The 21,413-nt window shown below is 41.7% G+C and overlaps 1 protein-coding gene across 1 annotated transcript; it reads right to left on the bottom strand.

The window, feature by feature from the left end:
• Positions 1 to 1,015: 1,015 nt before the first annotated feature.
• On the bottom strand, positions 1,016 to 20,498 carry slc7a1a (solute carrier family 7 member 1a). Its single transcript, XM_080482779.1, has 13 exons — positions 20,390 to 20,498; positions 13,007 to 13,277; positions 12,732 to 12,914; positions 12,477 to 12,635; positions 10,622 to 10,805; positions 10,306 to 10,439; positions 8,768 to 8,990; positions 6,420 to 6,556; positions 5,174 to 5,276; positions 4,664 to 4,869; positions 4,406 to 4,557; positions 4,200 to 4,308; positions 1,016 to 3,773 (listed from the first exon to the last, which is right to left on the bottom strand). The coding sequence occupies exons 2-13, from the start codon at positions 13,185 to 13,187 to the stop codon at positions 3,589 to 3,591; spliced, it is 1,956 nt and encodes a 651-aa protein (XP_080338905.1). The 5' UTR covers positions 13,188 to 13,277; positions 20,390 to 20,498; the 3' UTR covers positions 1,016 to 3,588.
• Between the last annotated feature and the right edge of the window lie 915 nt (positions 20,499 to 21,413).

The raw sequence follows: 21,413 nt of genomic DNA, 5'->3' as shown, positions 1-21,413 counted from the left end.
GCGGAGATTAGCGGACTGGGTGGGAGACGCGGCTATGGGTTTCCTCACGATTCTACTTGAATTGGCTCTCAATATCAACAAGCTGTGACAGCAACTTGTGAGATGAAAGAAAATCTTTAGTTGTTAGAGGTAATCACATATTAATCCGTTGCATATTTGTTTTCACTAGAGTGTGGGTTCTCAACATTAAAGCTGTGAAATAGCAATATCTGGTAATTCCTCACGCACACACACAAACACACACATATATATAAACTGTCAATGTTACACTAATAGTTTCTCTATATTTCTCATTTGCAAGGATTTTTAGATTTAAGTGAATAATAGCAATATGGCTTCATCACACCATCATCTAATTCAGAGATTAAAAGATAATGCTTTCAGTGAAATTCTTCATAGTCATACAGATTTAAATTGGGATTTTATTTCAGAAGCTAATGGTGAAAATCCTCATAATCCCAGGATTCTACTGTTGCTTCAATCCAGCTTCCTCCACACCTTGAGAGCTACTGCCCCAGATACACAAAAAGTGTTTGATGGTTCTATAAGCTGACTTGTGAACAGCAGGAGACGTCGATGTCAAGCTGTAGTTGATGCTCAAGATCACATGGCAAGTTATTGAGGTATTGACATCTTGTGTTGTCGTGTCCCAAATACATTGTTTGAGACGAGGATGTCACAATTGAATGCTTCTACTTAAATGCCCCACTTTCATGATATATCACTGTCGCATGAATTTTTTTAAAATTTTCCATAAATATCACCCAAAAGCCAAATATCCCTAATTTTCCATCAGTAGTGTATTTAGAGGTTCATGCCTCGATGGGTCAGGACTGTCTCAGCAGCAAACGACTGCTGAGACACTGAGTACTGAGTACGACTGCGGCTGAAAGTGAACATGAAGGCCTTGGAAAGGGGCATCCTGTCACTTTGTCCATCTTGCCATTTATCAAACGACAAAACATTTTGACAAAAGCGAGCCCATCGGACTGAAAAGAAAAATGGGACGAAATTTGCAGAGCTGTGTGTCAACACAGCAGGAGAAAAGACTAAGCTCCTCTTTAATAATCTACGATCGAGCAGATATGTGAGAAAACATTAGCAACCCGTCGACATAAAACCAAATACACAGATTTGAGCAACCAGACGACAAACAAAAAGAAAAAGCGTATTGAGCCACAGCAAAGTGACTTAAATGAAGAGGATGGTGTGTCTAAAAGTCGTGATGTACTTCGAAAGCTGAATGATATGGCAGAACTAGTATAAAAGCAATAACTATGTCACAGCTTTCAGAATCAGTGAGTAAGTGTCTGCTCATACACGTACCGTATATATATATATTTCAGACGTAAAACACTGAGCTTCGGAAGAACACATTTCCACAATTCCTCTGCATAGTGTGCGTATCTTTTCTTCTAAACAAATGAAATGAGAAATGGGATCAACACTATTGATCAAAATGCATAATGTTGACAAATTACAAAAAGAGTTATACTAGTTATAAACATTAATGAGGTAATGTGTGACGCTGCTGATTAATATTACATCGCCGCTGCAAAAACCTGCGATGAAAAGAGTGGCAGAGGCAGAACTTTTGTCAACCCTGAGAATACAAAGTTGCACTGATCATGTAAACGCAACAAAGAAAGAACCAAAGACGGAAGCACAACATATTCAGTCCTTGAAAATAGCAAAGAGCCTTTTTTCTTGGATTTACAAATAATTTACGGCAAGAAATATACACAACATCCTATATACACATTCTTGAATGGACATGTTTATATGTGCAGTTTTGTTAATTAGTTTTTTTTAGGATTTACCAAAACTGCACTTAAAAAGATGGATAATAAAGATCACAGTAAAATGCGTTGAACTCTTTTTTTTCTTTTACATCAAGCCCTTTAAGTAAAAGAAAAAGGAAGAAACAAACCAAATGGTACATTGCTTGTCGGTATCGCCTCAAAGTCAATGTGGTAGACAACAAATAAAAAGGTCGAAAAAGATACAACTGATTTGAAAACAAAAGGGGATAATACATATGTACAAGCTTGGCAAATTCTACCTGATCAGTTTCTCTGTGGGCTTTTATAATTAAACTCATAAAGGAGAATCAAGTTCATCTGGAAATGACTGCTTCAAAAAGAGGGAAATAAAGACACGGGTGAAAATGAGAAAAGGCACAGAGAACACAGACATTCTTCTAAAAAGACATTTAAAAAAAAAAAAAAAAAACCCTTTGCAAAAAGTTGGCCAAGTTTTTTGTCTTTTTAAAGAATCTAAATGTTACAAGCTACAAATGCAAAAACACAGCAGCCAGCACTGTGAAAACTCACATCACCTAATGATACACAGCATCAACTGACAATCTGCAGCCATCGAGCATCGAGTCACCGTCAACACGTCAACATTCAGACATCCGATCCAGCCCACCAGAGAATATTTTGATAAAAGTAACTGTCATTGTGAAAAGCCATGTTCTGATGATTTCGCGTGGTTTTTCCAGGCGTTTGGCCCTATTGCATCGTGTGAATGTTTGTGTAACAGTTTATGTAACGGCGCCAGAAGATAAAATGGGCCACAATTTTTTGTATTCTTTACCATGTCAGATTTAAACAAACGATCTTATCTTCAGATAACTTGCGAGAATAATATAAGCAAGAATATAAATGTAGACTACATAAGTTACTTAATTTGAATTCAATTTCAGATGAAAAACTGTGTTGAAGTAATGGAAAATGCCATTTTTATGTGATGACCTGCTTGCTTGTGTGAGGCCCATGGATCCGGCATCATAATATCTATATCAATGGGAAACCATAACCAGCTTTTTCATGGAAATGAAAGCCGGGAAATGTTCTTACAACACTACCTCTGCTAAAGCTGCTGTTAACCATAACGGGACACCAGGCCAAGCCTTTGACCTAACATTGTATAACACGAGACTCTGGGATACGACTCACCTTCACATGCAGTCCCTGACCACCAATTTCTGCTAGCAGGTGAGGGTAATTGTGTCATACATGCAAAGTGTGTTGCTTTGTGTTTCGTGCACACTCCCACTTGTCCGGGAGGACTGAGCAGCTTTTAATCATCAGTTACATAAGCTTTGCTTTTAGTAGATGTAAGCATTGGGAACAATGTCTATTCGATACTATCAGGTGTTGTCCGGCTGTTAAAAAAATCATGGCCATATATTGAAGCAGATATTTGCCATGGCATAAAGTCTGACTGCCAGAAATGTAACATAGAAACACTCCAAAGAAGTAACTACACCTCAGCGTGAAGAGAAAGAAGTAAGGTGATCGCCCCTGCTTTTGAATCTCATTGAAATACCGGCACTGTCGAATGTCTCTAACATGAGCCCTCCCAATCTCAAGCAGCAGAGATAATGAACCTCTGAATCTCAGAGGGAACAACCTCACAGCAAACTGCTGCAGCTGAGAGGAAAAGTCAGAGCATTGTAAGTCTTTGGTCAAAGTTGTTTATCGTTGCTTCGACCAAAAGGGAGTATCAGCAGTGGGGGGCGGCTGATATCCTCCCACACAGACGGATATCAGGGCAGGCCGACTTGGAAGAAGCACATTCTTCCTACAAATCCCCGTCGTCCTCTTCCCCGTCGTCAATGCCATTGCGCAGGAAGGCTTCCTTTTCTGGCGACATGGCTTCAGATTCATGGTCGAGCTTGAAGCCGTTCATCTCCGTGTCTGGAGACGAGCGTGCCATCGACGCCTCGTTGCTGTGATGAATCCCATAGCAGAAGTAGATCACGAAGCCTGGAAGGGAGCACAATGCTGTTTGTTTGGTACGATCACTGAAAATATCCTGCATGTTCTTATGCACAACACAAAACTGGGTGGGTTTTTATTCAATCTTAAAGAGTTGATATGTACGTGGCAAAGTCATAATTGTGACAGCAAACACAGATAAATCAAAGTGAAAGAGCACAGTTCTTGTTTTCAACACATTACGATATCAAACTGAAGCAGCTTGCATATGTCAAGCCATTGACGCCAGCAAACTGTCAGCCGTGTTTATGTGGGCTGGGAACACAATGGCTGAAGTGTGTGAAAAGAAGCAGCAACCATTCCACAGCCAATGGCACCCACAGTTACAACAATTGCGATTACCAGTTGTGTACAACTGAGTGAAATGCGACGGTCGGCATGATGACCATGTATAATACACGGGATTATAAGTACCTATGGCCATCCAGACTGAAAATCTGATCCAAGTGCCTCTGTCCAGCTGCATCATCAGGTAGACATTGACAAACATGCTGATGACTGGAAGGAAGGGGAGCAGGGGAACCTACGAGGCAAACATCACAAGAGAAGAACAGATAAAAGCTTATGTTAAAGCACATCAAAGGTTAAGGGGGAGGGTTCGGAGGAAGTTACAATCAAACCTTGAAGGAGAGTTTTGTCTTGCTCTCAGGCTGTCTCCAGATGATAAAGACGAGGAGCAAACAAACCAGGAAAATAACACTGAGGGCCAGGATGTTCCACGTGGCAGCGCCACCCTGCACTGCTAATATACTGAAGGCCAGGATCAACAATCCTGCATAAGGAGATAAGTTTTTAATCACTTCACGATTCAACACGGCACTTGCACTGATTTAATTTCTAATTCTACATTTGAAATTGTCCCCGGTATAAAATCCTACCCAGGACAGAGGTACAGATGTTGACAGCGAACCCCGACAGTACAGACGGCTCATGGTTATCTGGGAACAGCATCGTCCTGAAGCTGAAACGCTCCTCCACACCAGGCAGGATGCCCATACTGGGGACACTGAGACGGTCGCTCATCTCTACTTCTTCCTGGGTATTGGCCATCTCATACACCAGACTGGGTTGCTCCGGCTGGTACCTGGGGCACGTAAAAGCAAAGGCTCAGCTGTTTTACAACATCAGTGTAAGTCAGTCATGATTTGGTCTGGCAGTGTGCATTAATAGAGCATGAAATTACTTCCAGCTTGAATGAAGGGATGAGTATCACTTGTTGCTAAAAAAAAGATGAGAAGACTTCCTGCATATGTTTGAAGGGGGGGGGGGGGGGGTGAACATTTGCCATGTGGCATCTTGATATTCTCACTCACATTTGTACAGGAACAAGTATAGGGGGGTTTAAATCCACTGGAATAAACTGGACACACCGATATCGCCTCACTGACCTGAGCACTAGGACACAGGCAGCCACTAATGTGTAAGCCAGCAGGGTTCCTATTGACATCAGGTCCACCAGGTCTTTCAGTTCAAACAGGAACGCCATGATTGCTTCATAGAGCATGAAAGAAAGAAAGAAAGAAAGAAAGAAAGAAAGAAAGAAAGAAAGAAAGAAAGAAAGAAAGAAGAAAAAACGAGATCGATTGAAGACAATGTCACTCTAAAAGGCATTTGAAGTGTAAGCATGGGTATGATTACATTGAAGGTCCCATATTTTAGATAACAGGATTTCCTTTTTATTATCTTTAGAAAAATGTGTTGTATATTTAATATGCAGCTCCTGTGTCAGAAAGACCCAGAAAAGAGCGCCAATCAGAAGTAAGGGTTACCGAAGCCAACGTGTCTCCAAGACAGAAACAAAATGTATTTTTGACGGCGCCTAAGTGAATGTTTTTTTTTACCTTAATTAAGATTTGAGATATATTTTGAATGACAACAGCCATTTCAAGACACTAAACACACATTCCACATGAAAATCCACCATTGGCATGACCGCCGGGGGCAATCTGCCTAAACCACTTCAGCTTTGTGTAGTGACGTTCAATCCTCGTCTTGAATGGCTATGGCCCTGCACGTTTTGGACACTTCTCTGTGTCAAAATAACCTCTTATAAAGGCTGTCTTATTTTCATGATCTCTGGGGAGTTTGATGAAAACACATTTATGATATTCAGGTATTGTATAGCATTCTGACATTGAAAACATGTTGAATAGAGAATATGGAGGACTAGGTCAGCCAGTACCGAGCAGGACAGACAGGAAGAATCGATGACAATTACTCTAGACAATAACTTTAGAACTGAAACAGAGGGAAAATGCTAAATATGGGACCTTTTGGCTTAAAAACAATTGTGAGTTCACAAACATATGTATTATAGCCAGTATAGAAATGAGATAAACATTTCGTAAAGCAACTTGAAGAAAGAAATGAAAAAGATCTGAAGCTACAACACAACCATCAAGTACAGATGACAGTAAAAAACACCAATATTAGAAAATGTGATATTTTGTTTGCATTAGAAACAATGATAAATGCTCCTAAAGTTTAAAACCAACATTACAGACAGCCTTGTTCTGCTATTACTTTATTCTCCCAACCTCTCAAGACCCCCCCCCCCCCCCCCCCCTCACAAAGTCTCCAATTGCAGCATTTTTTTCTCATCTGTTGCTGTTTCACGTTCCTTGTTCATCTTACCAGACAAAACCCCGGCAGTAAAAGTGGCCGTTATGGGGGCTTTCCTCTCGCTGACTTGGGCCAGGAAGGAGAAGAGTAGGCCATCCCGTGCCATGGCAAAGATGATACGGGGAAGGGGGAACATGGAGCCCAACAGACTGAGGTGGAGTGGGGAGGAAAACATGAGATTGGGGTCACAGATATTGGGCGGAGGGACAAGGGACAATGGGGAAGGAAGGCGTTGCAGATTTTGGGAAGGACAGGCAGGGCTTGAAACACTGACAAAACCGTAGATCGATGGAAACTGAGTGGAGGATATTCTGACGTCACCATGCAAACTCGTGCTCCACATGCCGTTACATTCCCCTCTGCGCAACCATTTGGTTATTTAACCATGCAGTTAAATGTGGTGTGTTTCTCCTCACAACACCAAGATGCAGGTTTTCCAGCAGTGGAAAATAATGCATACCAATTTATGTTAGAAAAACAAAGTAGACATTCGGTAACCCGGAAAGCCTTAGTGAACTTCAGAGACCCATGTACGACGGGTTTAGATACTGTTAGAAATGCTATTTTCATGCCGAGTGCTGGCTTCCGGGTGGTTTCTTTGAAAAAACAAAACAAAAACAAAAACAAAAAAAACCCCACACACACATTTCAACCTGAATCCGTGTGACTGGCAGGTCAAACCACTTAACCCAGCAGAGCTAAGCCCCGCAGCATGAAAAAAAGGCTTTCGGTGAAGTTGGACATGCGTGTTAGTGCCTCACCTGATACCATGCCGGCGGTGAGGGTTGCAATTAGTGGGGTTCTGCTGCGTGGATGGATCACGGCCATGAACTTGAAAAGCAGCCCATCCTCGGCCATAGCCCAGATCACACGAGGCATGGGGAACATAGCACCCAGCAGGCTACCATGGGAGGGAGACCAGGATATATAGTATCCACACTTACACCCAAAAGATTGCCGTGAGACACATAAACAGAGACACCAGACACCATACACAATGTACATCACACATTATATGCACAGTGGATTCCAAAGTCAAATACTGTATTTGGTTTCAAATATACATCTACAAATTTTATATGAAAGGGGAAATTTATTGAACTATTCTACCTAATCTTAAATATAGCAAAAAAGGTTCGGAATATGTGTCAGTGTCATGGCTTCTAAAAGAAGAAGGAGAGGCAGAGCTGTATCTTCCTGCGTGTCAGCTCATGAGCCGTACTCCCTGCCACCATAAAGTGCGTCGCGAGAGATTAGTTTGCCGTCTGATATCAACCATCCTTTCCCCCTCGTACTATTTCCTCACATCAACCAGAACAGCAGAAAGCCACCTCCGAGTTTGGTTCTGCAGAAGCTTCCTCCTCTTAAGGGCAAGTTTTTCCTCACTACCTTCACATTAATTGCTCAATAGCTGTTGAAATTGTAACATTTTATAATTTTCTAAAAATCGGAAAGTTTTTAAAATTGCGTTGTATGTTACTTTCTTGTAACTTTAAACAGATGGAGAGTTTTATGAGAGAAATAGTCTTATTCTTCTTTGAGGTGATGCTCAACAATATTGGGTTTGATTTTGTTATTTTATTTTTTATATATGATCTTAACGGGCTGCGGTGCACTCTGGTTAGCACTCGTTCATCATAGCGAGAAGGTCATGGGTTTGAATACGGGCTCTCGCCGTCCAAAAAAGTGCATGTGAGGTTAATTGGTGTTCCTAAACTGCCCCTAGGCGTTAATGAGTGTGAGGTTGTCCGTCTCTCTGCGCTTGCCCAGTGATGGACTGGTGACCCGTCCATGACCTCACCCATAGTTAGCTGGGATCGGCTTCAGCGCCCCTGAACAGGATAAGAGTAGTACAGAAGAGGATGGATGTTTCTGATGGATGAGCTCAATTGATACATTGTCTTTGTCCTGCTTAGATAAAAAAAAAAAAAAAGGTTGGAATGAAAGAAAATTATGGTATTGGAATTACTAGCAGCCTTTTTGGCATTTGAACACTCTGAAATTACTAAACATTTTGCACATCGACTATTATTACTTTATATTAGCTCAAATCGAGTGTAATGGGATTGCATTTTAAAAGTACATATCAGTTCAAATGTACCTGGTGATGGCCTTTGGGTCGGTCCGTCTTACATAATCAGATACATACATGGACGCTATAATTATACTTTCGGCAGTGCTCTCATTTCTGGTTGAGGGTCAAATTTCGACTGAAGTTAAATATATATGCCAGCACAGAAGCTCACACAGACACGTGTGTGTGTGTGTGTGTGTGTGTGTGTGTGTGTGTGTTTCTGCGAGTGTGAATTAAGACGACATGTGCTTACATGTAAAAAGAGTGCAGGTGTGTAAGTGCTTACCTGGTAGAGAGAGCACAGAGAGAGCCTACAGCTACGGCATATTTGGCTCCTCCCCAGCCGACATAGTTAAAAGCTACAGGCAGAGGGCTGTTGCTGTCCAGCAGGTAGTACGGCATCATGAGTGTGAGGGCAGCAGAAACACCGAAGTACGCCACGAAGCAGATGAGCAAGGATGACACAATTCCAATAGGGATGGCTCTCTGGGGGTTCTTCACCTCCTCACCTGGCGCGCAGATTCGATAAAGACACAGTAAAGAGGCAAATTGCGGAAATGTACTCTTGTTTAAGTGGCGGCTGAATTATATATACAGCAACAAATGCACAAAGACAAAAGAAAAGAAAGAGAAAAAAGAAGATTAAGCACGAGCGAAAAATATTCAAACCAATGAACTATTTAAAAAAAATTGGCAAAAATGGTCAATAAAAGACATTTGAAAAAAAAGTTGACTTTCAAATTAACGATCAACAGATTCTAATTGTAAAGGTAATCTCAGTGATTACAAGAGAATTACAGGAAAGTTTGTAAATTAGAATTTCATTTGCAGGCTGCTGGTACGCATATATAAAATATAGAAGCTTTTTTTTTTAAACATAATATACAAGTTCCATAGTATTCACTATAGTTAGATCATCATCAAACATTGTCTTCTATATGGGCTTATACAAAACAACACTGGCTGCACTAAAAAGTGCTTATAACTAAATCACAAGTTATTGACCGAGTCTGCACAAAAGTAGCTTGTTTTCCATGTGGGCCAAAAAGACTGAAACACACAAACTATTCAGCTGCAGGCGATTACACAACAGTGGACCCCAGGCACAACATTCACGCCTTGTTTGTGGAGTAAAAACAGTTCAGGAAGTAAGAAGTCTGCGAGCCAGACGTGTGTGCAAGTAAGGCAGTAAGTGACAAATCAGTTTATCATAAGGCGCAAGCATGAAAACTCTATGTGTAAAATGGTACAAACTTTGGCAAAAAAATATACACAGAGTACACATTTACGCAGAACTGAGGGCTACTTGCAAGTGTGCGTGACAGACATTCATGCCCTTAGAGCCAAACTGGAGCTATGGCTTCATGCGAGCCAATTAGAATTCAGAATGAGAGGGGCGGGTGAGGGAGGGCTTGACTCAGTTACAAAGCTTAATATACATGAACATGCACTCGTCCCACAGGTGTAGTGAAGCTCAGCAGATTGTAGAAACACTCTAAGAAGGTCCAATTTTCATGTTGTAATGTATTCCCCAACCGTCTGTCAAAGTCTTTGTTATTCTGCTGAAAGCAAAGCTCAAACACGGGGAAAATTCATCTTCATTTTTGATTTTCCGCCGTGCCTCTCTTATGTAATTCTCCTGAATCTTCAGACGAGCATGGAACTGAAACGTTTCCAGCTCCGGATTAATTTACGCCGACCCTCTCTTCCCCTGCCACAAAACTGAAACCTAACCATGAGGCAGTCAAGGAAAGACGAGAAGTGCAACAAGGGTGGGGGGAAAAGAGGACACACCGAGGGAGGGGTTTTCCATTCAAAACTGACCTGTGGTAGCAATGCAGTCGAATCCCACAAAGGCATAGAAACAGGTTGCAGCTCCGGACAACACGCCCGTGAAACCGAACGGCATGAAGCCACCCACACCTAAACTCTCCTTGGTTGGTAGAATCTCTGTCAGACTGCAGAGGACAAGAAAAAAAAAAAGAAGATTGAATATAAGGGGAGTTGCACAAGACGTGCCCCGTTTCTTAGTTCCAACAAAAGTATTCACAATCATAATGGACTATTGGAGACGCTTGAACAAATTATCAACAAAGTAAAAAAAATAAAAATAAAAAATATCAAAGCGGCAAGTTCTTACTTTGAGGTGGAGTTACTTATATTATTAGATTTGCCATGGAGGATCTCTTCAGGGTCAAGTTGCCAATTCTTCATAGTCCCTTTGACCAGGCCAGAAATCACCATGAACAACAAGACCAAGACGTTGATACAAGTGAACACCTTGTTCACCATCGCAGACTCTTTGACTCCAAATGCCAGCAGGCCTTCAAGATTGAGAAGAAAAAAACAAAAGGGGGGAAAAATGTAGGGAAATTTAAACTTTCTCGGTAAATCTGACGCCTTCAGCATTGTCAGTGTTGAAGATAAATTATGCAGTAAAATGTAAAAACATCACATCTGTCAGAATACACCAGATAACTGTCACACTGGACTTGAACTTGGGAAAGTGGGAAGTTTTGGAAAACTCTAACGAGCAAGTTTGACATCATCCAACTCAGTACTATTTTTGCTTTTACAATAAAACAGTATTTGTTATTTTTTCCTTCTGTAAGACATTTTTAAAGTGGAGGTGAAACTAGTCAAACTGTATAGGCCTCGCTTCTTAAGTTTGCTTTCTAGAAAAAATAAATAAAAAATTTGTGGGGACTCTCTTGTTTTCAACTTTTCTAAAGGTCACTTTCCAAGTTCTCAGCTGCATGACTCTGCCGTTAGACACATTAAAGACCTTATGACACCATATTCCATGTTAATTTGTGTATTTTCACCGTTAAAAAAAAAAAAACAGTGAAAGGAATAATTGCCTTCATTGGATGCGTACTGGAATGTGGACACATTTACCCTTTTTAGAATTTTGCACAGTTGAAACGCAAAACTCTCTCCAGAAGTCGGAGACCGGAGAGGAATGTGGAGGTAACGTCGTGTGAGGAATGTTTTCTCTCGGATCCCTCTGGGAATGCTGCATTTTCATGTGGAGTTTTTTCCCTCCAGGATTACACATAGACATATTGTAGTAGACAGCTACTAGAATGTGTAAGTCTATGCCGTAGACATACTCTAGTAGATTGTTTACTACATAGTGTAGACTAGTGTCTCTACACATTTAGTGAACGAGCATATGTCTACGTTTCTAGCAGACATTCAATATACCAGGATTTGAACCGGGACCTTCTGGCCGTGAGGCAAGAGGCTCACTGCGGAGTCGGGACATGTCGAGTGGAACATGTACTATCATATCACATCAGCTCTACAGTTTTTATTCTGTCGTCTCCCACTGTAACTGATATGGACACATTCGCATTGCTTTGACTATCGTTGTTGGCGTCTCGTCTTCAGGTTTGTCTGAATCCGTGCCGGAGTTGCTTGACAAGATAAAGCTCAAATCCAATGCACCGGCGAACACTCGCATACTCTTCTTCTTCTTTTAAAAAAAACAAAAAAAAAAGTCTTCAACTACTGCTGAACAGTCTGAAATGTCAGAAAATATTTCTGTTTCTTGGCTTTCCTGTGTGTCGGTCGTTGTGTTTTGAGCCTGGCTGCCTGCACCTGTTACTCCTGTGACGTCACGGCCCAGAGGAGGCGAGTCAGAAAGCTCGCTCCGCGGCGATCGAGAATCATGACTTAATTTCACAAATTTTTCAGTTGTTTCCGAGCAGATGACAGCAATATGACAAAAACGTTTTATTAGGAAAATACTTTTTTTTTTTTTTTAATATTGCTTTTCCCCCGCACAAATGTTTTGGTGTCATAAAGTCTTTTTAATTTCAGTGGTGGACTGAAGTGTCTTCCTTTATTTCCCCGTTCGAATCCGAGCATTGTTTAGTCTCCTTGTAATGAAACTGCAGCCAAAACGACCAGTGAAACAGACATTCCATCATTTCTGCACAGCTTTTGAGTTTTTACTGAAAGCAACAACGCCACATTAAAAGTTGCCTTACCTGTAAGAGTGATAATGATGAGAACAGCAAACATGTCGGGATACTCTGCCAATATACCCGATGCTTTCATAGACATGTACTCCCTGCAGAATTGCTCGATACGCTTCCCTACCAACTCGTCAAACGTAGCACTCCATGCACGGGCCACACTAGAGGTACCTGGGTTAAAGAAGGATTAGCTGACATCTTGTTCAGTCTTTTCAAATGAAAACAAACTTGGATATTAAGCGACATGCAGTTTTGCTTGATATTTACCAATGATATATGAGAGAATGAGGTTCCATCCAGTGATAAAGGCCCACAGTTCTCCAACAGTCACATAGGAGTACAGATAAGCCGAGCCTGTCTTAGGGACACGAGCGCCAAACTCGGCATAGCAAAGACCGGCCAGCACCGAAGCCAAGGCTGCTATCAGGAAGGAGAGCACGATGGCAGGACCTGGGGGAAGCAACGCAGAGTCATGTGATTAAAAGCTTTTCAAATACGTCTTGCAAGATCGTTTACAAGTTCTCACAGCAAAGACGAGTCACCTGAATTCTCTCGCGCAACAGCACCAGCCAGCACGTAAACGCCAGCGCCCAATGTGCTGCCCACCCCCAGGGCCACCAGGTCAAAGGTGTTGAGGCATCGGGACAGACGGGAGTCCTCCGAGTTGCAGTTGATCACCTTCACCCTCAGCAACTGTTTCCCAAAACCCAGAAGCTTCTCCATGGACGACAGTCTGGCCTCAGGGCGGCGTGGGGGAGAAGGTCTTTTGAGGTTCAGACGTCACGGGGGACAAGGGGAGAGGCCGCACACACCCTAAAACCAGAACACGAACGCAAATGATTACATTATTTGAAAAATATACATTCCGTCTCATCTATTCCTCTTCTGCGCCTGCTGTTTGAAAGTGAGGATGATGTTCGGTTGGGGCCATGCCGAGCTGACTCTCCAAGCTATTTGTGCATCACCGGGTGACCACATACAGACAGACTGTCACAAACTCAGCTCTATGGAAAAGTTAGAGTTACTAATCAACCTGCGATTTGGGAGGATGATTGAGTACATCGAAAAAAAACACCCTGATTGATCCAGGGAACAATGCTGCTCTCCAACATACTATTGTCTCTTCCTGATTAACCAAGAAGACGAATTCTTTGGCGTCACAGTTTTCAAAGAAATGCAGAAACACACAAAACATCACATCTCTTTACTCGGTTTTCATGTAAACGGGACAATCTGATCCCTCAATTGTGCAGCCCACGGGATAAGTTTCTTACAATTCCTTTTTTTTTTTTTTTAACCTCAATCTTAATATAAACCTTTCATGCTCCACTCTAACAGTAGCACATCGTGTCACCGAGGCTATACTTGAAATAACATCTTTAAATAAAGGTTGCACGGTAGCAACATGGAGGAACGTTACGGATCTGAATACGGGGGTTCACTTGTTCCTGACAAACTGCTTGAACATGGCTTCCTGGGGTGTTACGTAACATAACCCGAATCCACAATGTGCGACTGTAAGCCTAAAAAAAGAAAAGAAAAGAAACACAGGCCTATAGGGAGAATCCATCTTATTGCTGGACATGTTGCTGACACACGTTACATAACGCAGCACAGCTCACCGGGGAGAAAGGGGGAAAACCCTTGAACAGGCTGATCAACTCCTTCACAACAGAGCTACTTTACATTATCATTATTACATTTTGTAATAAAGACACTAAAATTTAATATCTTTTATTATTGTTATTTCAAACGCTTAGGGGTTATAAGAGACATGCAAACAACAAAGAATCATGTCGGTCCAAATGAAAATCAAATCAACAGAGGCTGACAGTCTGCAGTCTGCAGTGAGTGTCCAGACACACAGAAGTATGCGCGCCTCCTGACTAATTTTAAAAACAAGGCTGTGATTAAAGTTTTGTTTCTCATCTTAAATTTCGAGTCACTGGTAAAAATTATGGAGGTGGCAAGAGGGTTGTTTTCTCAAACATCGGAAAGTCCCTTGAGAGGACTGCAAAGCCGTTTTCACAGCAACACTTTTGACGATGAGTAAACTGAGCTTGGAGAATAAAAATCAGTGCAGTAACCATATATTTTCTTCGAGATTCAACTTGAGCGTAGAGGCTTATGATATTTCTTTTACTTATCCGCAACTAAAAAGAAAACAAAAAAGAGAGTGAATGAGCAGTCGTTGCCATTTGAAATGGTCTTTACCCTCCAGAGACCTAATACAGCTGCAATATTTCTCCCCCGAGTGGCTATTGAGATGGTTTTCAGTGTCAGTACTCTGGGCAACATCTCATGCACATTCCCCTGTGCTGAGCTCACACGCTTGGACGCGATACACATAGTTTGGCTGAAGAAAAAGAGAGAGAGAAAAAAAAAAGAGGACAAGACAGAGGAGTGGAAATGGGGTATCACAGAAAAAGGGGGTGTGAAACGTATAGTCTTGTGGATGTACGGTGGAAAAGAAAAAAATTTAATTGCCTGAAACGGAGTGAATGACATGCAGCAATGTGAAAGTATAACACGGATGCAGCAATGGCACATTGTCAGAGGCTGCTGACCTCAAGGACAAGAACATGAGTGAGTCATGTGCACAGTGCAACAGTTGGCCACGGAAACTTCCAGGGTAAACTAAGGTGAAGACCTTGGAGTGTTCCGTCTTTAATCGAAAATACTTGGGATGATGCATTTACTAAATGGAACTATGGTGAAGAAGTAGCCACACAATTGTTCATTTCTGTTAATGTGTCATTTAAATAAAGCTGCAACTGTTGATTGGAATACTTTGTGTTTTTTTTTTTTGTCAAATATTTTTTATAGTGTTTTTCAATTGGGAAGGCACAGAAACAGTTAAAAACATTCCAGATGTACAACAGTGGTCATCTCTCATATGGGTTAGACTTTGTTACAGTAGAACATGACCATAAAACCAATGTGCATGAGAGGGCAAGTCACACCACAAACGGCAAAGTGGACAAGACGGTCAAAAGTCAGAAAAGTAAAACAATTAAAAGAAAAGCAAAAAAAAAAAAAAAATGGGGGGAGAGGAAAAAGAAAGAAAAAAAGTTATAATAAATAAATTAAAATAAATCAGTAATAAATACAATTCATTAAATAAATAGGAGTATAAAAAATAATGATAAATAGACAGAATCAACAACTCAGTTCATTGTTTTTCAGCTTCAACGTGCAAGGTATCTATATGAAGTAGAAAAGGTTGCCAGATTATTATAAAAAGGCCTGTAGGGAATCGTTCAGGGAAAATCTGATTTTCTCAAGTCTCACGCGTTGCAAAATCTCCTGAATCCGTCTATTAAGTGTAGGTGGGGATGAGTACGTCCATTTGAGGAGAATGAGCCTCCTTGCAAGCAAGGTGGTGAAAGCGATAACGCGTTGTGGAAGTTTTGGACCAGGCGAGTGACGGGGGCATTCCAAAAAGGGCGACAGGGGGGGGGGGTCAAGGTTCACAGTGCGACAGAGGACCGTCGCCAACGTATCGAAGATGGCTCGCCAAAATTCAAAAAGTTTGGGGCACGACCAAAACATATGCATGTGATCAGCTGGTCCGAGTTTACATCTGCCACAGGAGTCACCTCGATCTGGGTGAATCTTAGACAACCTTGCATTAGTGAAGTTGCAAGACAGTGCAAGACCTTGCACTGTCGGAGTCTGTGCCAAGCGCTACCTTGTGTTTTATATCAAATGAACACAACAGATCCGATTGGGACAAATTTGGCTTTTCACAGGAACAAGAGATTAAAAAATGCACATAGTTTGAAAAAGTTCGTTAAACTGAAGTAAAATTGAAGAACATAAAAAACAAACAAACAAAAAAAAAACTTTTTAAATGTATTTTGCACTTTAATCAAAGTCATCTTCTTCTACGTATTTGAACTTATTGCGACTCTATTCCACCAGTAAACATCGATGGCTGGAACTTTTTCTGGAAACACCCAAAACGGCCGATGCGTGAGGCAAACACAAGCCCTTCAAAGCCTTCAGGTCAGCCCTCCGGACAATTTCTCTAAGAGCTGAAGTTACAAAGAAAACATTCACTTAATTTTGGAATAGTTTTTTTTCTTTACTATTACTATTATTTTTCTTTTAAAGTCTGTACTGTTGTGTGAATGTTTACTTAGGGAGGGCACACACACTGGATGATGCTGGACATCTGAATCTCCCCAATTGGGGATGAATAAAGTATCTATCTATCTATCTACCTACATTTGGAATCGTTGGTGTTTACAGATTATTATGCTTCCGTCTTATTGGACTGCGCCATATTAGATGGCTATATGTGGCCCCCGAACTCAAAGGAGTTTGACACCCCTGATTAAGCATTATTGGAGAGGGAAATGCCGATGTGACAGGTTGATTAAGAGAAAATAAACAACAACAACAACAACAAAGCTGCCACACATTTAATCCAGCAAATTACTGGACTAAACCAGTTGGAGTAAGACTGCTGAGCTCAAGCTTGTGCATTATTATGCCAAGATTGATCTCAATACGCTGTCGCTCAGTCTGCATTTCTGTCACGTCAAAAGATATAAACAAACTAAAAAGCATGGCAAATAAGCTCTGGGGAAAAAAAAACAAAAAAAAAAACAAAAGTCAAAACGCTCAGGTTTTCCCTCAATACAACACCTTCAACAGGAAGAAGATCATTCAAATTCAGCACCGAGACACATACTGGCGCACACCTGCTGCAGATCCCGTCCAGCCCGTTTCCACACAAGCAGAATAAGATAAAACACGAAGCACTTACTTGGAACAATCTAGCCGTATGTGAACTGGAGTGACAAACAGATTAATCAGGCTATTTTCTAATTATTCTCCGGCGTGTGGTCAAGACAAGCGGAGCGTTTGACGGCAGGCGTTCTGAAATAGAAGTGGAAGAATCACGTGGCACGGCTATTCCAAGAAGTGCACGCTCACGCACGCTCCCGAAGGCACGGTCAAAATCTAGCAGGAGCTGGTCGACCATGACAATTTATACATTTTGGCTTTGGATGTGTGAAGGTGAGGAGCTGGAAGAGTAGGAGCTGGAAGAGTAGCAACTACAATGAGCGCGTATGAAACAAAAGTTACCAAAATGTTCAGAAGTCAGGAATTGAAATGGTACAGACTCTTCTTTCAGTACACACATGCACAGCTATATGAATCAGTGTCGGTTTTAAAACATTTCCAGGAAGAATATATTTACCTGGACTATTTCCAGCTGCATATATTCACAAAAAGGAATCAGCACCTATAAGGCGGAGAGGAATGTTGATCACAATACTGGGGCGTGAGCCTTAAGAGCCAATGAACACGCACCATGGCGGTGACACTGATTGGAAGTATATGAAAAACCATGTACAAAAAGACAGTTTATACAAATACATAATAGGATATTTAAAAAGAAACCTCTACTTCATGCTCGACAACTCATTAGAATGAATCTATTATTGATTGGAAATTCGTGTTCCCATACGAACAGATCCTAGGTGTTTTGGAAAGCAAAAAGTCATTTAATGTTACAAATAATGTGAGAAAATCAGACATGAAGGTTGAGCGGGTGCACCTATGCAACGGCGCGCGCGCACACACACACACACACACACACACACACACACACACACACACACAGGGAGTCCAGATATCTGAGCGGATAGCTGGAGCAGGTGCACTCACTGGGAAAAAAAGAACAGCATGCAACCGTTTATTGTTGACAGCTGCGTGTTGACATTTTCCATCTGCTTCCATCCCCATGCGTCTTCGGGTAAACATGGCGACAACAAACTCTGCCAGGTAGTCATGACCGTCTTTTGAACATAATTCCCCTCCCCGACAGTCTGCCAACGCTGGCGATATCTGAATCCTCGTCTTTGCAGTAGCGTCTTCTCAATTGGCACGCTGTCGCAGTTTTTTGTTTGGTTTGCAGTGATACATTTGAATAATGTGTCACGTTGCCGAGCGACCGAACGCAGCAAGGTTAGTTTGAAGTGTGTCCGACTGGGGTCACCTTAAACTCGCGTGCGGGACAAAAACGGCTGGTAACGGTCAATCAATCAAAAAGGAGTCAAAGTCAACGTTGACTTTGACGGCCGAGGCCCAGTGACGCTCAGCAGGAGCGATCCAGCAGCATGGGGAGTTTATTTTGGGTTTGACGTCTTCCACGTATCTATCAGCCAAGTTGCGTCTAACTTTTAAAACCACTGAGAAGTTATACTTGCAGGAACAGACGTACAGATAATTTTGCTGTGACCCTCTGACTAGACACAGGGGAGAGAAAATACTCACATACTTTAGTAAACAACAGATTGAGTCATTAGTTCAGCTCGGCTTGTCTGATAACTGGAGGACGTGACCTGGCTCGTGATGTTCTTAAATAAACCGCTCATTTTTCAACGACCAAGATCTTTTACCAGATTAAAGCAACTGAAAAATGTGACTTCAGCCCTGAGACTACCCACCCAACAGTAATAGTCTACACTACAGATAGTGTAACATATGTGTTCGTAATCGACCACATGAGCACTATATGAGGCATTTCCTGCACGCTGCAGGTAGGCTGTTCGCTCACAGACTCCCAACCCGCTTCAGCATGTAATCACGTCCGCAGGTACTTAATTCACAATGCATGCGTACAATTACTCAACATCTTCATAAGCCTCTTAATTCCATCTTAACTGTGTGTACAAACAAAGGCTGCACACTGTTAAGGGGAAACAGAAGTTCACTCTTGACGCATGCACACTCGGAGAAAACCAAAAAGAACCTGGAAAGCTTCGATGCCCCCCCCCCCTTCTCCACCACCTCCACCCCCCACACCGCTGCATTTGATGAGAGATGCAAGCGGCCCTGCAGCCAGCAAGCTGACCACTACTGACCCAGTCTCAGCTAAAGTTAGAATGGTCTGAACTGTTGCTATAAAGATCCAAAAGGTCAAGTCTTATTCAATCTCACTGCCGTTTCTGCACTGATGTCTTTCGCTGACGAGTCATGGAAGTAATCCTCTCATGGTGGATCTGAACAACCACACTGTGCAGTGATATAGTTTATCATGCTGGGTTGACTATGTTTCTAATCGACTCAAATACAACAAATAAACCCGACCCGGCAAAACGAGATAAAAATGAATAACAAGTCACCCTGTCGCTGCATGTCAACACCCGCCTGGTTTAGATGGTTTGTATTGGAACAAAAAGCAATGAAGTTCTAAAGTATGCGACCTTGAAGGATTTCTGCATGGCAGTATGCTTTCATGTGGCCACTTGTTGCTTTCACTCCAGCACAGATTTATAGCCACCCCACCCCCCACAAAACTCGGTTCAAACCAGTTTTCATCAAGTTGCAGCATCACGGCTTTTCTAAACCATCACAGCCTCCTTCCACCTTCCACGCAAAAGTGAAAGACTAAATCGGTTGACAGGTACCACTGTAAGGACGTCTCCTGGGCCATGTGTGGACAAACTATGTCTCCTATAGTTGCTTCTTAAAGGGGTTCACTCGTGCAAGCAGAGTGAAAACAGATATTATGTAATTCAGGACACACACACACACACACACACACACACACACACACACACACACACACACACACACACACACACACACACACACACACACACACACACACACACTGCAATAAAATGCAGTACCTACTGTGGAGCCGTTAAAATGGGGTCTGAGTGACACAAGCATGTGCTATTTGCAGCATGGGCGCTCCAGGCTGGACTCACACAGTCACTCAACTGTGCGTAATCGCACACGTTTCTCACACAATCAACCCGATGTGCTTAAAAAAAAAAAAAAAAAAAAAAAAAAAGAAGAAAAAGACAATCGTTCAAAAAAGTACACTTTTTTCCAGAAACTCCCATGCATGCAGCTACGCGGTGGTATTTACATATTTGCAAAGAAGGAAAAACTTTTACCTTGCAGAACCTCTTTTATTTGAGCGCATTTAAGGAAGTGATCCAAGGTAGAGATAAGTTCCCCGAGAGGTGGAGGAGAATGAGGAGGAAGACGTTGAGGAAGTCGATCCGCAAAGAAACAGTGAGGGGACTCACGGTGCGGGTGAGTCCTGAGAAGTTTAAACGTGGTACGGTGGGGGGGGGATTTCAGGTTTTGGGTTGCTTGCTGTGTTTAGCGTGTTCACATGGAGGAGGGCAAATAGCAGCCCCGCCCGCCCGCACGTCCATTACTACTGCAGTTGTGCAATAACCACACCGGCTGTGGCTCCACTATGGATAAATACATCTGGTGACAACATCGTCAAGAGTTTTGACACTGATAATCGGGGTTTATACAGACTATAATTAATAAACGGTGATATTAAAATTATTGCTATTACTGGGCAGACAATATTTTGACTGGAATAAAGTCTCCCCATGTAACTCTCAAACTCACGGATACCGAGTGTAATGGGCTTTTGGTGGCTGGTTACTTGTAACTCATAGTTACATATTGCGGACTGGAGACAATCTAGAGCTGTCTTTTTGTTTTTATTTTATTAATGCAGTTAAAAAAAAATCGAATTATTTATTCTAAAATTATCTTTGTATTATTATTACTGTTTTCATTTTTAATAATTTTGTTATTATTGTTCTGGTTTATTTTCTTCTTGTCTAACTGGATAACGTGCTGTCTGATGGGCTGGGGGGCATTGTTTCTGTGTTTTAGATTTTCTTTGTGCATAAAAACAATACAATGTGTTCAGAAAATAACCACAGACACTGATCTCCATCACAAGGGGCAGTATTTCAGGATTAACCTCCGGGGAAGAAACTGATTTAAAATGTGAAAAAAAAAAAAAAAGAGAACAAACCTGTTAATAATTTCAATAAAACACTTATTTTTTTAGTTTTAGCTTAGTACTCTCAGGGTTTAATGTTTTCTCTCTGTACATGGATCAATTCAAAGTATATGGTTTACTGTTACATGCACATAAATGTAGAC

Source organism: Lipophrys pholis (genome assembly GCF_963383615.2).
Source record: "Lipophrys pholis genome assembly, chromosome: 16".
NCBI classification, from domain to species: domain Eukaryota; kingdom Metazoa; phylum Chordata; class Actinopteri; order Blenniiformes; family Blenniidae; genus Lipophrys; species Lipophrys pholis.
The sequence above is the reverse complement of the archived record's forward strand: the minus strand, read 5'-3'. Positions and strand labels throughout refer to the sequence as shown.

Coding starts and splice junctions, on each gene's coding strand:
- slc7a1a (XM_080482779.1), bottom strand. CDS start 13,187: ATGGAGAAGCTTCTGGGTTTTGGGAAACAGTTGCTGAGGGTGAAGGTG. Junction 8,991..10,305: donor CGACTGCATTGCTACCACAG/GTCAGTTTTGAA, acceptor TCTGCGCGCCAG/GTGAGGAGGTGAAGAACCCC. Junction 4,558..4,663: donor CATCTGTACCTCTGTCCTGG/GTAGGATTTTAT, acceptor CTCCTTATGCAG/GATTGTTGATCCTGGCCTTC.